Raw genomic sequence first — 18,055 nt, 5'->3', positions numbered from 1 at the left:
ATTTTTTCCCAATACATTAGTATTTGTACAATCTTGTCAGTGCTTGGTAGCTTGCTAATTAGTTGATAGGATGACTTCAGTAATAGTAATAGAATGGTTAAATCATGTTTTACTGCTGTTGAATTGACCTATAACAAGCCAATCAAAGGGTACTTCTTGCATATTTGTTCAATTTTTTTTTTTCTGGTGGAAACAGTTGACAAACTTAATCCACTACTAGAAGCTGGTATTACAATGACTTTTTCACTAATCCAAGGAAATAGTAATTTTAAAAAATACACTATTTTTTTTTTTAATTTCACTTTTTTAGGGCCACACCTGTGGCATATGGAAGTTCCCAAGCTAGGGGTTGAGTCCAGAGCTACAGCTGTTGGCCTTCTCCACAGCCACAGCAACGCTGGATCCAAGCTGCATCTGTGGCCTTCACCACAGCTCACCACAATGCTGGATCCCCGACACACTGGGCGAGGCCAGGGATCGAACGCAAATCCTCATGGGTACCAATCGGGTTCCTTTCCTCTGTGCCACAAGGGAACGTTTTGATACAATTGTTGTTTTTCTGATTCACTTATACTGAAGTAGTGGCCAAGAATGGTTTGTTTCTTTAATAAGGAATAGAAGAAATAACCCTTTAGTGAATTAACGTAAGAGAAGGATAATTCATTCTCAAGAATTATCAAGCATTAAGTAGCCAGACTGAGATTGAAAGTATTCAACTGCCTAAGGCTCTTTTGCCATCGTGTTAGACAAAGCTTCAAATATTTCCATAAATTGAAAAAAAAAACTGAGCTGGAATTAAGCAGACTAACTTCTGGAAGTTGGAGCCAGATAGTCTCAGCTACATCTCTGGATTGTTTGACTGCAGCTACAGCAGATACTCCTGGTTTTCTTTTATCTGTGGACCTCACACTCCTGCTTTATACCAGCCCACGAAGGATCTCCAGATGGTCCTAGCAGAATCCTTATTAAATGGATGAACTTAATCCTTTTTAAATCTGCTTATTTTTTAGACATCTGTCATGTCACTGTATAATTTAATTGCAATAAAATTTGGAGACATTCATTTTCCATTTTTTGTTGGTTTGAGAAAAGAGAGCCATGTTTTTTGGTAATGATTACTCAAATGTACAGGAAGAAAAAACATAGATTTAATGCAAATCCAACTATCTCTGAACTACTTCTGTGAGTATACATGTACACAGCAAAGCTATCACCATCACATAAGGATTTTATCTTTCACAATCTAGTTCACCTAAAAATGAGGTATGCTCACAATTTCTCATCTTAAAGAAATGATTTGTTTAAAGAATAGTTTCAAGTTTACCATTTTATACAGATTTAACCACTCATTTAGTATAGAGGTGAAGTACATACACCTCTTCAGTTCTATTTACAGTTCACTAAGGCCAACAATGACGAACATAGTGGCATCGAGTTAAACTGACTAAAGAACTATGCCCCTATAAAAATAATGGGAGCAATGTTAAAATTTTACAACTGCAAAAACTTTTCCCCCAGGGAACATATATTTAAATCAACATACAATATCACTGCACTTCAAGTGGAGTGGCTGAAATCATGAAATCATCCCTGAAAATCCAATAGCAATATGCTGAAGAGAGTTTCTAGGAAAGGCCCATAATCCATCTGTCAAATCTCATTTCGAGGAAACTGATGTTATGAGGTTGTGAGATTCCGCCTCCTCAGACTTGGTCAGGATCTCAGCTGTTACAGCCTTATCCTCCATCCATGCCAAAGGGAAACATTACCGACACAAACGGTGGAGTAGACGATGTGCAGACACAGACCACAGTAGAGAGAAGAACGAGGGCCTCGGGCCAAGGGCTCCCTTGGCCTCTGTGCTCCTCCGCTGGTGTGCTTCTACTGATTGGCTTTCTTTTCTGAGGAGAAAGCTATGAAAAACATCAGAAAATGTTTCAGATTAAAAATTAAAAATTCATTTCTCTTCCCCTGGCTTAGGGCTAACATAAACTTTGTGGCTGGCAAGAAAAGAAAAGAAATATTTTACTCATGAGCCCCCACAAATTTACACTGAGAAATCAAGAGGCAGCAAATGGAGAGTTATTATTTTCAGAATTGACATAGGCTTAGCATTTTGTGAAATCACTCGTGGCCTAGTTCTAATCATGCCTGAAGAGGAATGTTCTATACTACTTTCCATTCTTGTTGGCATTTTGATGGCTTGGGCATTTGCTTACAAAAGTAAGTCATATGTTATTATTCAGTTCAGTACTAACTGCCAAATAAACTACTTTAAAAATATGGTACTGGATGCCTTATTGCCAAAGCCATAGAAAAGATCACAGTTTCTAAGATGTGATCATATATCAGGGAAGCCAATATGAAAAATTCAGAACATTTTAATAGGAGGAAGATAGAATGCCACAAATAAGTATCACAGGGAAGACAAAATCAAAGTCTACTCATAGTCACAGGAAAAAGAATCATAAATGCCATGGATTGAACATGGATGAACTTAGAGGGTATTATGCTTAGTGAAATAAGTCAGAGAAAGGAAAATATTCTATGATATCACTTATATGTGGAATGTAAAAAATAAACTAGTGAATATAACAACAACAAAAAGAAACAGACTCTTGGAGTTCACTCTCAAAAAATAAATTACATTAAAAAAAGCAAAAAAAAAAAAAAAGAGTTCCTGTCGTGGCTCAGCAGAAATAAATCTGACTAGCATCCATAAGGACACAGGTTTGATCCCTGGCCTCAACTTAGTGGGTTAAGGATCCGCTGTTGCTGCGAGCTGTGGTGTAGGTTCGAAGGCGCGGTTTGGATCCCATGTTGCTGTGGCTCTGGTGTAGGCCGGTGGCTACAGCTCCAATTCAACCTCTAGCCTGGGAACCTCCATGTGCCATGGGCGTGGCCCTAAAAAAAAAAGAAAAAAGTAAATTAAAAAAGGAAAAAAACAGATTCTCAGATATAGAGAAGAAACTAGTGGTTACCAGTGGGGAGGGGGAAGGATAAGGGTAGGGGATTAAGTGATACAAACTACTATGTATAAAATAAATGTTACAGAGGTTTATTGCATAGCACAGGGAATATAGCCAATATTTTTTAACTATAAATAGAGTATAACCTTTAAACTGTGAGTCTCTATGTTGTGTATCTGAAACATATAATATTGTAAATCAACTATATATCAATTAAAATGCCTTTTTTAAAGTTACATTAAATATAGCAATATCATACTTTCTTGGAAATGATATCTACATTTTCTATAGGAACCTAGCCATTTAACATTCTTAACATATTTGTGTTATTTTTGAAATTACATGCAATTTATGGCACCAAATTATAATTGATATGTATGTATGTTTCTGAATTTTTGGAATATTTTTAAGACAGAATTTATATGATTATTCACTAAATTGGACAAAAATAAGAAATATAGGTAGAATTATTTACATGGGACTTTATAACTTTATAATAATTTTTAAAAGTCTGGAATCATTCCTTAATTTGATTAAAAAACTTTTACATGTAAAAAAAAAAAAAGATACCTGATATGGTGAGAACATAAATTTGGACCCAGAAGCACAATACCAGTGGTCTAATCAATCCTGAAGTTTAGAATTAATCCACTGATGGCACCTATCCTTAGGTATCTTAGGAAAACATTGGAGAAAATTAGTTCCTGTGTAGTTTTTACTGTACTCTTGCGAAATAGTTACAGAGGCAAGAGTTGTTACTATCCCGTGTTTTAGATGGAGAGAGGCTGTGGCCCATGAGGTGATCCACAGCAGCATGGAAGTCTGAACAAAGGCAAAGAGAGGTTCTCAGTTCCTTGAAAGGAAGGCAGTGAAGGTGGAAAGAGACTTCTGTCATGAGACTTGGCTCCACAGTTCTGAGGGCAGACAAGAGAAATGCCACAAGGGAACATGGGTCATCCCAGTGCTAGGAAGCCTTGGCTTTGCCTTATTTGTTGGTGAGAAATTCCACCCACTAATTGTGTGCCTGACTATTTAATAATGGTGTCAGTTACACTCTAGGCTTCTGTGGTCACAAAATTGTTGGTTAAGTAGCCTGATGCCAAAGTGATCTGAATAGGACCCTGAAATCTTGGTGGCCGAGGCCATGTCTGTGGCTACTCCACATCAAGGATTAGCTGAATCTGAAGTACAGTTGGTACTAAGAGGGGAGGGGGACTAGGGCAGCAGAGAGGTTTTAAAAGCATTGCAGGGACTCTACTCTCTATACACCTGCTAACCTCTGAGAATGGCATGAACAGTAAGGAAACCTGGGTTACTAAATGTTCTTCCCATTTGAGATGCAATTATATAATATACACTTTGCTTTCCTTCCCTATGGATTTTTATCTTCCATTTAAAAAAATTACTACAGTTCAGTTTACCTGGTAGGATTGTGACTAGTCTAGATTTATTGTGGGTATTTTTCTCTTCTAAGCACTATCTATCTGCCTTTCTACACAGACCGTTAATTCGAATGTCTAGTCTTTGCTTATAAACTCAATGTTTGAGAAGGAATATATTTACTCATCTGTATTTTCATATGTTCCTGAAATGTAAATGTACCCTTGCCGTTTATTTAATATTTCCTTAGCAAAATCACTTAGTTTACTGATAGGCTGAATTTTAGAGTATTGAAGGTGAGGTGGCATTTCTTCTGTAATTCTTCTCTAACAATCTAGAAACAGGCTAAAATCATCTAAGTTTCGATTAATCTTCTCTCTTAACCACCACCAGTGGTTAATGTTCACAGGGGCAAGTCTATTAACCACTGGTAAGATAATTTAAAAAGTAGGGTGTCTTATAAAAGAAAAATATTATTAATACTTTATTCATCTGTATTCAAAATTATAAAAAGTATGGTCTCAAGTTTCTCCTATTTCTTATATTTCTTAAGTAGTTTTTCATGTTTTACACTGGTTCCTTTATCTCTTCATCACTATAAGGAACTGGGGAAAAAAAATCCAACTAATTCAAGCCAATTACCAATATAAAATCATCTGTAACGTATAAAATATAAAGGCAGTTATAAAAAGACACACACACTGAGAAATAAAGATTCTGGCTTTCAGCACAGGACTGTTAGAATGTATTTAAATCCAAAAGTGCTTATTACATTTTACTTAATGTAGAACATGGGGTGTTCCATATTGCCTAGTGGTTACAACGTGGGCTTTGGAGCTAGATAGGGCTTGTTTGTATCCTAGCCAATAACTAGCCGTGGGGATTGGATAAGTTACATTTTCTCCCTGCTCCTGGGTTTCCACACTTAGAAAACAAGGACAAAGGTTACTATTAGGTTTTCATGAGAAGAAATAAATATAAAGCACCTAAAAATAGTTTCTGGCACACAGTTAGTGTTATGGGGTTAATCATGTTCCCTCCAAAGATATGTTGAAGGACTTGCCCCTGTGAACATGTCCTTATTTGGGAATGGGGACTTTGAAGACTTAATCAGGTTAATATGAGGTTACTCTTGATTAGCCTAATCCAATATGTCCAGTGTCCTTATAATAAGAGGAGCATTTAGACACAGATGGACACAGAGGAAAGATGACCATGTGAAGTTAAGAGGCAGAGATTGGAATTATGCTGCCAGGGCCAAGGAACACCTGAGCCTGCCACAGACTGAAAGAGGCAAGGAAGGACCCTCCCCTAGAGGCTGTGGAGGGAGAACGATCCTGCCAACACCTTGATTTTGGACTCCTAGCCTCCAGGGCTGTGAGAGCATAAGGTTTTTGCTGTTTTAAAGCCCCTAGTTTGTGGTACACTCTGTTATGGTAGCCCTAGGAAACAAAATCAGTCAGTGTTCAGTTAATTAGTTGTTTTTAGGCATTGGTAAAGGCCAGTTAAAATAGCTGGGCTTTTATTTTTTATATTGTAAAGAAATAATGTCTGCTCACAACACGCTCTCATATACCTACATTTCATGCTGTTTCAAGTGGGTAACAATTGAGCTCCAGCTCATTAGACAAAGTTCAACTCTGCCCCACATGAAAAGTTTGGAAGTTATGGAAGTGACTGCATACAATACAGTCAGAAAGCATAGCCTTTTGACATTTCACAAAGGAGAAAGGAAACAACATGCTTTCAAGGTTATACTGACTCTACTGTGCCATAACTGTTTTGGAAACATGGAACTCATTTTGCATCCCATTCTGATAACAGATAAAATGAGATTAAAATGTTCTTCATAAAATTACATGTTTAAACAGAAACTGTAACCCATTAACATCTGCGGACTTCAATGTAGAAAAATGCCATTATTTAATGCTATGCAGAGGGAAAGTCAAGTAATTCTCAAAGCCTTTAAAACCTTTATTTAAATCTTTAGTTTTGAAAGAAATTTGATTTTCAATGTGTCCCCCAAACACTCTAAAATAATGGCAAACGGTAACTGTGAGCAAGGCTGAAAATTAGTTGACCTGAAGACTATTCCATGTGGTACTCGGTAGCTACTGACCTTAATCCTCGGCCAGGGCCAGGGAGTTCTTCCCTGTGTCCCCACTGTTCAGAAGACCCTGGTCTGGCCCTCCTCCAGCCAGACCTCCTCACTGTGTGAGCCTGCCTTCCTCTGGAACAAGCTCCTGGCAACCACACGCAGATCCCTAAATTCTCTGCCATGTGAATGTTTCTAGGCCCCAGGTGGTCCTCTTCCCTAGGCTGGAAGCCAAGGGGTGCTGTTTGCAGTGGGGTGACGAGGAATATAGACGAAGTTGGGATGTGCCAGCTGGGCTGTCCTCTGTGTCCACTGTGTTCTGGCCCAGAACTGGTTGGAATTTGAGCATTCTAAATTTGACCCTAGCCTCCAAGGTGTATTTATCAATAGGAGGATAGACTATCCTTTAATAGCTTCTAAGCTTGATTCATAACATTTAACTATTTATACATAAATTATGTAGCTTTCCTTGTATGCTTGCCCCAGACCTTGGGGATGTCAGAGGAGGATCAGTGGTGTCACAGAAATTTAGTTGCCAATTACACATCCACAGTACCTTTTAAAAATCACAAGTCTACCTACTGCTCTAGAAACATCTCACACATAGACATCAGAGCCATTATTTCAGGTTAGATTATAATAAGAAAAATAATTATAAAGGAAGATACTAGGATAAAAATATCCTACATATATTGAGGTCAGAAAAATAAATTTGTCAGGAGTCAAAGGAAATTCATAGAAAGTGAGAACTAGGACAATCTATAAAGCACATGTACAAATTAATATTAATTTAAATTTATACATTTTAAGGATACATTTCATTTACACATAAATAAAATATTTTCTATATATAAAATAATCAACAAGGATCTACTGCATAGCACAAGAAACTAAACTCAATATTTTGTAATCACCTATAAAGGAAAAGAATCTGAAAAAGAAAAAAAAATCTATATATTTAAATTCCCCAAGCCACAATTTCCTAATCTGTAAAGGGTTTGATAATAAAACCTACTTTATAGCATTGCTGTGAAGATCAAAAAAGAATGTTTTAAAAATATTTAAGTTGCTACCTAATAGAGGTTTATTTTTTATTGTAATTTTTCTTCTGTAGACACTCTCACACAATAGTTTATATATCCCAAAGCTCTATATTTCTTCCCAAGTATACAAAAATCAGTAGGTTTCAATAATTTTTACATATTATTTAGTTTATGAAGGCCATCACAATTCATTTCTATTTTACATAATCATTATTTCTATTACATTGATCCAGGAAGAATGCAACAGCGATATATAAATGGCTTTATGATGTTACTGAATTCACTACTGCATAGTTGTATTTTCCAGTGATTAAATTCCAATTCAGGAGAAAATATCTTTAATATTCATTCCAGACCAATAGAATAATAAAATGGAAAATTATAATTGGGTGGCAATTATAATTTGGTGAGCTATTAAGCAATGATGGATTTCTAAAACAAAGGCATTATGCAACAATCATGGTCAACAGTATGCCTTTCTATTAAAAACTCTCCATTATGATTGGAACCCAAGAATTTCATTAAAACTAATTATTATATTAGTAACAAAAAGAAAAAAGAAAGCCCTACAGTTTTCTGATAAACACCTAGACATTTTATTATAGAGTTCTCACTTTTTATCTTTTTTCTCCAAATGCTGCTATGTACAGTGCCACTCCCAGTGCCGCTATGAAAAGCTGTCCAGGTTGTGCACTGCACAACTGTAGGAGGCTCCATTTACAACTACCATGAAAAGCCTCTTGAACTTGTGAAGTTCACAGCCTGAAAAACTACATGTGGTATCCCTGGCTCCTTACTTTCACTCTGCAGTGGACTCCTTGTACTGAAAATGAGAATTTTGTGATCTCAGATCTGAACTAAATGAGATAACATTTCAAGTATGGCCTGAAATTGAAATACGGTTCATGTTCAGGTTTTTAGATAGATTCCAATATTTCAAAATTAACAACTTAAGAGTAACAGGTGTGTGTCATATGGGATTTTAAACATGTAGCAGACATTGCTCACTTTGATTATAGGTGATGAGAACAGAAGTGAGATTATGAATATAGCCCAGTTTTTCCAGCCCACACCTGGTGGCCTCATGAGACCAGAAGAATAAGCGGTAGAGAGTATAGCAGATTCTGGAAAGAAAGAGGAGAATGGAAAACCAAAGAAAAATAAACGAGTGCTCTTAGTTGTGAGTACTTCGTAGGTGACTTTTTAGGTTTTCCCAGCATACTTAGAGAAGGGCGCTGGGGGCATCTCTGGCCTGAACTTGGAGTCTGACATTTGGTCATTAGGGAATACAGCTCTGAGCCTTTAGTTTCCTCTGTCTGTCTGCCAATGACATTTAAAACATCTGTCTAGCAAACTCAACCTAGGTTGGTGGATGTGCATCTGTCCTTTGTAGTAGAATCACAGAGCTTTGTTGCTGTTGTTGTTATAATACAGCTCTGCTGGGGTTAGAAATGGAAGTTGTCATTTCTAACCCCAGATGGAATACTGACTCTGAGACTGAACAGGAACAGAAGCCAGAATTGAGATCCATGCATTTCTGCATTCCAACATTTTCTTTTTCTAAAGGAGTGCAATTTAACCCCAGGTGCATCACATTACAGTTGTGTATGCAACACAACTTTATAGTAGGTCCTCCCTGAGTACCAGTGAGTGGATGTTGAGTAAACATCCCCAAAAGATCCCATTAAAATGTAAACATGAAAGAATGCTCCATACAGCTGTGGTCTTACCATTTGCCTTGTGCTGCACATCTGGCGGAAATTGGTCAGGAGCATACCACCGATAGTCTGGCTGTGTGGAACAATAAAAAGTTATTATAGCAATATGGGCTTCAAACAAAACATAGTGGCGTGTTAAAAATATAACTATACTATGTTGTTTTTGTTATGCAGGCAACACGAAAGTAGTTTCTATCCAAACCTGTTGCCAGTCTCGTCCACCTCTTTTACTTCTCTTATCACTCTTACATCTCCCTACCTCCCTCCTAAATCCACTCTGTATTTGGTCAGAATTTCTACTACTTTGGGATTATGGCTTTTTTTTTTTTTTTGGATACAGATGTGTTTTGGATATATGTGCAGAAGTATAAACACTTTTGTAAAACTTACTATAGCCTGTAAATTAAACAATTTATTATCAACAAACACTTTTTTAAAAAAAACCCTCACATAGGAGGCAATGGGATGACTATGACAAAAAGGTACACGTTTAATGTCTTCTGGTGGTTCAAGGAAGAAATATAGGTCATTAAGTGAGGACATGGCTTATAGAGGCTCATGATGATAAAGCAGAGAAAATCTTTTCCTCTGTATTGTGCCTCTGCAGAAACTATTCTAAATTGCTCAGATAGTTTAGACTAGAGAGGCAATGTGAAGAGAGGGCAGACTGGGATTTTTCTCTTGGGATTTTCTCTTAGATTTACACCAATTAGAACAGCTAGATATTGAACATCAGGGAACATGTCAAACAAACCGCATTGAGATAAATCATAAGCAATAGACCTGAATTTCTAAATACAGTTTGAGGGCCAGAATCTTTGCATTTAACCACTTGGAACAGAGCAATCTCAGCTTTGCCTACCCAAGAGGTGGGTCTGTCTTCATGATCCAGATGCTTATCCCTGTCTCCGACCCCTTCTTAAGACACAGAGAATATAGACTTTTTGTTCTATTATTCAATTACCTTCTGAAAATAACTCAGGGAAAATTTCTCTGACAATAAGCCAATAGGGAGCATTTTACAGGGCTGCCATACCACTGAAAGTAGCCTAAAAGTTCAATTATCTGACAAGACACTAAGAAATTCTGCACTTGTATAGTCTGACCCCACTTTACCCTCACTCAGACACCTAGGCTCTTGGCTCCCTTTGGTCCATGAAAAATCTAAAAGAGGAAATGAGATCACCTCTGTTTTTCATCTCCTCGTTTATTTTTAGATGTCTCAAATAACACATAGGATAAGTGACGTGAGCCTCAGTTTTATATTCCAGGACAGTTGCCAAAGGAAGGTGAATATACCATAATTTTACAAAAACTATAGCACCAGCTTTAATTCAGGCTTAGAAATAAGCATGGAACATGAAATATGCTTTTAAAATGAACTCCAGGAATTTTTCTAAGTTCTATCATTATACCGAGATTTTGTTTAGCTGGTTGAAAATGTGGCCATTATACATGACTTGGAATATATTTTCAAATACAGACCTTTATCTGGTGATAATTTTATATGATCTGGACTACCTTATCTCTTGTAATGGATAGAAAAAGTTTGATGAGCTTTTTTACAGTAGGTGAATTTCTTCCTTCTTTCCATAAATGATATTTTGAAGAAAATAGTCATTTTTACTTCTAGATAAACTTGGTTTTAATAGTTAACTCTTCACAAGAGTATTTCCCTAGTTCCCCAATCTGAAGACACTATCTCCTTAGTAAATTTCTATCTCTTTATGTTTCCTATGATATTAATTTACATCTACATTCTGAAAAAAAATCTAAGAAATGATATTTGCACTTGGAGATTGCCAGAAATATTTCTGGTGTACAGTAAAAAGTAAGCAAACAGGTAAAGGAAAAAAGAAAATGGAGGAGGGAGAGCAGACAGAAGTAACAACAACACAAAAAGAACCAAATTCTCAGCTGTGTGCAGTGTCACATCAGGGTCAAATAAGAGATGCTCATTAAATTCTGACATCCTTCCGCCACCCAAAGAGCCGTTATCTCCTCCCTTGGGAAAACGTCTTTGCACCACACTCAAATACAAAAGTATGAGCAGTTTAGGCAACAAAGAGCAACATGCACTCCTTTAGACCTCTGCTGGAAAAATTTCAGATTCTTTGCATAGTTACAAATGCAGTTAATAATAACTACATGGGAGGTGGTTGTCTGAGCCAATCCAAGATGCAGAAAACTGCATAATATATTTCCTGTATAAAGATTCTGTCTGTGTAGGCAAAATAGAGAGTAGAGACAAGCATCCAGATCATGGGAGAGGGTGGGTGGAATACCGCTACAGAGAAGGAAAAGGAGGGTGCTTTGGCTCTGACTTATTCAGGCTGACTGTCTCAATCAATTTTACTCATAAATAATTGCTCTACTGTTCACTTCATTTTGCCTGGGTAGACATGAGAGAAACTTAAGTGGGTCACTTTTTCTTGGATCCTTTAAGAATATCCTTTCAATTGGAAAATGTCAAAAACTATTTTGCACAAATGTAGCAATATTCATAGTAGTTCAATATAAGTTTAAAACTGAAAATAGCATCTTCCAGATTGCTTTGTTATATTCACTTTGTTCTTCCTCATTCATAGAAATGTCCTTTAGGTAGAGTCAAGTATGTTATTTAAAAAGACTCATATGTTATATGTTCATTCAAGCAATTTTAGCTGAATTTGATACCTTTCAGCTATTTTATTTATATCTATATATCCTGTGGATATAGTGTCTCAAAGATAATTGTAATGTACATTGGCCACTGTAACTCTGAAAATTAGAGGCTGAGATCAATAGAGGTTTTTTTATGTCGACAGTATTGTGTGCCAAAATTCCAAAGGCAGACATAATTTCTACCAAAAGAGAATATTAGCACTTATTAGAGATATAAATGCTTATTTGTTGGAATGAGAGCTCTTACTTACCGGGTGCTTTTGTAGATCCTGCACAGCCCCAGGACCTGTTGGTACACATGGATCCCGCAGATGGAAATTCCAGCCGCAATTACAGGTTGGGAAATACATCTGAGGAGAACAATACTGTTGGTTCACTGAAAGTGGGTGAAATTGGGGAGCCATGCCGACACTTGCTTTATACAACCACAAGGTTTGGTTTAAATCTTAAGGTTTGTCCTAAATCTGGCATAATCCTAATTCAAGATAGAAGGCCTGTCAATGCAGACTCTGGACTGATACAGAACATGTTCAAAGGACAAATTTTACTTCAGATGAAACTGCAGCTATTTTTCCATGTTAAATAAATGAGAAATGCTTGAAATGTATGTAGAGTTAACTTTATGTTTCTGAGTTCTTCACAGAGGGTCCCTGCTTAAGAAGAAACAGCCATTAAGCCTTAAAATATTTTCTTAAACTCCAGCCAGAGACTCCTATGATATAACTAAAGTCCAGAGAGGAAATTAGGAATAAGAAAAATAATATCCATTCCTTAAAGCTACTGGAGAATCAATGAGATAGAATGCTTCAATGCCCAAGAAGACACTCTACTTTCTAAAAGAAGGCACAAGTCTTTGAAGTAGCATTCCACTCTAAATTGTGTAAGCCACTGCAAGAAATACCAAAGAAATGTATTTCTCAGGTGTTTGTGGGTCTATGAAGGAACCTTCATTTGAATGGAAACACACCGAGGCTTGTGCTACTGTAAAAACATGTCTGTAAAGTATGTGTATTTCATGAGTGTTAGGGTTGAGAGGCCTTGAAGGTATTAAGCATTATCTCTTCACTGACCTTTCAGTCAACAATGAAAAACACAGATTTTTCTAGGTCATCTGTAGCAGAGTTTGAATATGTCTTTAATTTGGACCACAAGGAACTGCCGTTCTTGGGAATAAATGTGTGGGTAAAACAAAGTTGGAAATTTTAATGTGTTAAGGGTGCTGCTGAATTTAAATAAAGATCAACATACCTGTTTTAACTGCCTTTCTAGTTTTTCTTTCTCCATCTGACAAGCTTTTAACTGTGGAAAAAAATAAAGGCATTTGTATATCAGAAAGAACTCAAATGTTCTAAAGCTATTCTTGACCCAGCTGGCAGTGATCTGCTCAGAAGTGATGCATTGATAACAGCAATGCTGACGAAAATAGTTGAGTTTTGGATTTTCCACACATGCATTGGTTCTATCTTGAAATTCCCAAATGAAGTTTGGAAAGTTGGGATAATTTAAAATTGTTCCAACTTGTTGAAGTCATTATAATTCTCAGTTTTAGGTTGATATATTTAGCTCTCTCTATAAATATAGATATAGCTATGGATACAAAAACATCTTCTATTGTTTGTTGAATGTATTTGGAATTGGTCATTATACATTCAAAGGCTTAAATAAATTTTAAGAAGTTTTAGAAGTTGTTTGTGCACTTAGTATATGCCAGACACTGATCAGTGCTTTACACTTAATAACTCACATTCAAACTCCAATGTGATATTTAATGTTATTATTCCTATTTTACAGATGAGGTCACTGAGGTATGAGATGCCTAGTAACCTGTTCAAAGTCACAGTTATACTTTATGCTTTCATTTTATTTTATTTTATTTTATTTATTTTTTTGCTTTTTGGGGGAGGGGGTGCACTTGTAGCATATGGAAGTTACCAGGCTAGTGGTCAAATCGGCGCTACAGCTGTAGGCCTACACCACAGCCATAGCAACTTGGGATCCCAGCCATGTCTGTGACCTATGCCAGATCCTTAACCCAGTGAGTGAGGCCAGGGATTGAACCCGCATCCTCCTGGATCCTACTCAGGGTCGTTAACTGCTGAGCCATGAAGGGAACTTCCTATGCTTCTCACTATTAAAGGCCAACCTCATCCAGAAGAGCCACTTACCCTGGGTTCCCCCAACATCTGACATACCTAGGGAAAGCTGGTTTTCCTGGACTCAAGTCATGCTACTTTCTTCCCTGTATCCAATGTTCCACATCCCTATATAGCATGGTCAAATGTCTCCTACTGAATGACACCTTTCCAACGCCCATCTATCAGAATTATTCCTTCCTTCCTGGTCCTTTCATATAGCATTTAATACTTACTATGACTTTTTAATAGCCTAATGTGTACTATGTACAGTCAATTCTCATGATTCACAGTAGTTATGTTCCATAAAGTCACCGTGAACACTGAAGCAGCAAGTACTGAACCACTGCTCCCAGGGAAATGCAGGCTTAGGTTCCTACCAGCTTCTGGTCATATCATTTTTGTTAACAAATCAATACATAATCTTGTGTTATGTGTGTTTCTGTTAAAGATACCTTATTTAATGTATATTATAGACCCACGATCATTGAACTCATGGCCAATAGCACTATAGTCATCCCTGATTGAACCTATCTGACACATCTTTTCTCTGTAAGGCACCTCACAGTCTTCCTGTGCTTAGGAACACTGACCAACACTTCAGCACTAAACCTGGCGTGCCCCTTAAAATATGGAATCAGAGTCCCATTGTGGCTTAGCAGTAATGAACCCGACTAGCATCCATGAGGACTCAGGTTCAATCCCTGGCCTTGTTCAGTGGGTTAAGGATCCAGTGTTGCTGTGAGTAGTGGTGTAGGTTGCAGACATGGCTTGGATCTGGAGTTGCTGTGTCTGTGGCTGTGGCTGGCAGCTACAGCTCCAATTGGATCCCTAGCCTGGAACTTCCATATGTCACAGGTATGGCCCTAAAAAAACCAACCCCCTCCCCATGAAATCACCAACAAAAAGCATAAAAATATGAAAAATGTGGCACTAAATAGATCATGAAAAGGACACTTCTTGCAGTATGAGAGCTAAAACAAGGAGACAGCATCATCTTGTTGGACCTCCACTGGGAACAAGTGTGTGAGGAAAGTGAAGTTTTTTGCTGCTCTCTGCAAATTTGCAAATGACCTTGAAGGTGGCACAAGCATTGATTTGGTGTGACAAGAATATTTTAGTGAGTAGACAAATTCACAGAAATGGAATCTGCATTGCCATTGCCATAGACTAGATATGTCCCCCACATTATATGAGTCTTATAGTAGCACAGATCACTTAAATTCCCTCACAGCATATAACAGAATGCCTTGCAGAAAGAAAGCATCAAAATTTTGAGGAACTGAATGTAGCAGGCTAATTATACAACTAAATGAAAGCATTAAAACTTCCCCTTCCAAGAGACTATGAAATACCTATGAGCCATGGCTTGCGCTAGATGTTTTTATATAGATTTTTTTTTTAACTTAATCCTGAGAACAACTTTGTGAATTATGAGGTAGGTATCATTACTCTATTTTACAGATGAATGTATTGAGAGAGGCTAAGCAACTTACTTTGAGACATAGGTTTCAGAGTTATTAGAAACAACTTTGTCATTTTACAGATGAAGAAAAGGAAGCAGAGAAAATTTGAATATTTGCTCAAGGTTCTCACCTATTGTCAAAGCAAGCATGAACACTGGGCTCTCATCCTTGAATTCTTCCTAAGTATCTCTCTCCACACTGACTATTTTACCGGTGATTGTCTTAAAACATCCTCAGGGATAGGAGGGATAAACTCTGGTATACAAGCAACTAATACCAGCAATATAATACCAACTAATACCTTTTATCTGACCTAAAATTTCCTTTTTGGTCAAATTTGGACCTCAAGTAATATGCTATTCAAGAGGTAAAGCTGATTCGATAATATAATGGCATTTAATTGGCTGTTAATTCATTTAACATAGACTTTTAAGCTATCTGTTACTTATCTTGAATTCTATCATCATTTAACCTGAAGAAATGAGACTTCTGAAGAACAGATGCTTGTACTAACATTATAAGGAAAATTTTGATAGTTTTAACATATCATTAAGATCCTCCCTTAGTTCATAAGCATGGTTATACCATACTATAGACAATATATTTATTTTGTTGATAACAAATAAAATCACAGATGACACAGGAACAAAAATAACTATGGATTATAGTCTATAATTTAAGTAGATAGTTGTGTTTCTGGTTGTACTAGAACTTCTATAATGGCAGGAACATTGCCAATTCAGACAAATATTTATAATGAATCTGAATTTAACATAGCAGAATGAATAAAATTAAAATATGGCAGGAAGTAAAATAATTTGTGCAGTGACAACTTAAAAGAAATTAAGGCTGCTTTGCATATAAAGACCTAAAGTTGAGACAGTAATTTCTTTGTTGAGAACAATCAGAACATTTTCTTACCCACTGCTGTAGAAAGTAGGTTGTATGAATTATTTTCAGAAAAAGTGTCTTTATTATAGTTTTACCACTATCTTATTCCTTCTAATTTTTTAGAAAGGAAATGGTTCTGTCAAATAATTATCTGTATAAAACTAGGGATTTCAAGCTATTCCTTGAAAAAGATGTCAAAGAAAAAATTAAATTTAATTCACAGTCTACTTTGTATTAGGAAAGAGAGGATGACAAATAGTTTAAATTCGCTTCTAAGACTAAGAATTTTGAAGCTAAAGAGCTGTCACAGCCATGTCCCACAGCGATTTCCTATTTATTGAAAAGCACAGCATAATTTTGCAAATTGAAATTTGTGTTTTATTTTCTTTACTCAAGCCAAAATTGAGTTAGCTACATTTTCCTCATTAACAGCAATATTTACCCACCATGGCAACTTCTTGAGCTTACTTTTAATAAATTCTATTACTCTTAATTTTAGTATACTTACATTTAATACTCTATTCTAATAAACTGGCTAACACTCTCTGGCTTCCTTGAGAGTGCTCCACTTACATTAAATCTGGGAACCTATTGAACAAAATTATTGGTTTCACTAATGACATTTAGCAATATGTTATGTTTTTGGAAGCCAGGAACATTCTAACATAGTCCTTCAAAGAAAATGACAAGTTTAGAAACAATTTCACTGTACTGGAGTGTTTTGGCTTTGAGTTTGAGTGCTAGGTAGTTCAATTCCTTTTCTAGCAAGATAAATATTATGAGAAAAAGATCAAAAGAATTGGATTTTATAAAAGACTATGGAATCCAAGTTCTTGGTAACTTCTTAATATACTTAAGTTAAAAGGACTCTCCAGTCATTTTCATCTCTTTACAAGATGGTTTAAGAATGATTTCATTCCAGGTGCTAACCTCTTTCTCTCCCTCTCTCTCAAAAAAAAAAAAAAAAAAAAAAAAAATCCAGTGCCAATTAACAGAAGCCAAAAAGTCTATTTTTTTAAATTAAGAAAATAAAAAAAAATATATACATGTTCTGGCAAAGATGATTTTGACTTATACCTGAGAATTCAGCTTGTTCAGCTGGGATTGAGAAGTTTGATTAATTTTCTGTAGTTCCACTTTTTCTTGATTAAGTCTTTCTCGGTCTGATCGCTCCTTTTTGAAGTCTTCTTCATATATTTGTACCTAGGAAATATTAACTTGCTGTTACTCTTAGCTTCCTTTTCTCTTAAGTCATTTAAATGAGTTCAGAAGAAGTGTTATCTGGGTTTGTCCAATCTGAGATACTCCTGTCCTGTTTTCATGAATATTTCTTCAAGGGGGGGACTCCACCTTGATACATATGGCTATAATTTTATTTTTTCACTTTGTCCAGGAGGGAAGTTTGCAATGTTTTCCTCCTTGAGCATGTATCAGGAATTCAGAAGTAAAATAATAACATGGATACTTTGAGAAAAAAAATTCCCCTCACCTCTATTTCATGACACCTCACTCCACTCTCCCCTCCCCCTACCCAGTGTTGTCACAGTTTTGGGCAAATTATCCATCCTTAAAACAAGGCTTTGATGTATGAATACTGCTTGAAGTTCTTAAAGACAGTTTACTGACAATAGCTGTTAAGTGAAGCCACTAAATGTTGGCATGCCCAAGTTTCTAAATATAACTTATAAGCTGAGCAG

At 36.4% G+C, this 18,055-nt stretch overlaps 1 protein-coding gene across 1 annotated transcript in view; it reads right to left on the bottom strand.

The window, feature by feature from the left end:
• Positions 1–452: 452 nt before the first annotated feature.
• TNIP3 (TNFAIP3 interacting protein 3) overlaps positions 453–18,055 on the bottom strand; it is an 86,210-nt gene continuing 68,607 nt past the window's right edge. The window contains exons 11-15 of the mRNA XM_047798140.1: positions 17,436–17,561; positions 13,118–13,168; positions 12,121–12,219; positions 9,218–9,278; positions 453–1,913 (exon numbers count right to left, since the gene is read on the bottom strand). Of these exons, the coding sequence (XP_047654096.1) occupies positions 1,882–1,913; positions 9,218–9,278; positions 12,121–12,219; positions 13,118–13,168; positions 17,436–17,561 (369 nt within the window). The 3' untranslated portion in view covers positions 453–1,881. The remainder of the gene's footprint in view (positions 1,914–9,217; positions 9,279–12,120; positions 12,220–13,117; positions 13,169–17,435; positions 17,562–18,055) is intronic.

Source organism: Phacochoerus africanus, chromosome 10, assembly GCF_016906955.1.
Source record: "Phacochoerus africanus isolate WHEZ1 chromosome 10, ROS_Pafr_v1, whole genome shotgun sequence".
In the NCBI taxonomy this organism is placed as follows: Eukaryota; Metazoa; Chordata; class Mammalia; order Artiodactyla; family Suidae; genus Phacochoerus; species Phacochoerus africanus.
The sequence above is the reverse complement of the archived record's forward strand: the minus strand, read 5'-3'. Positions and strand labels throughout refer to the sequence as shown.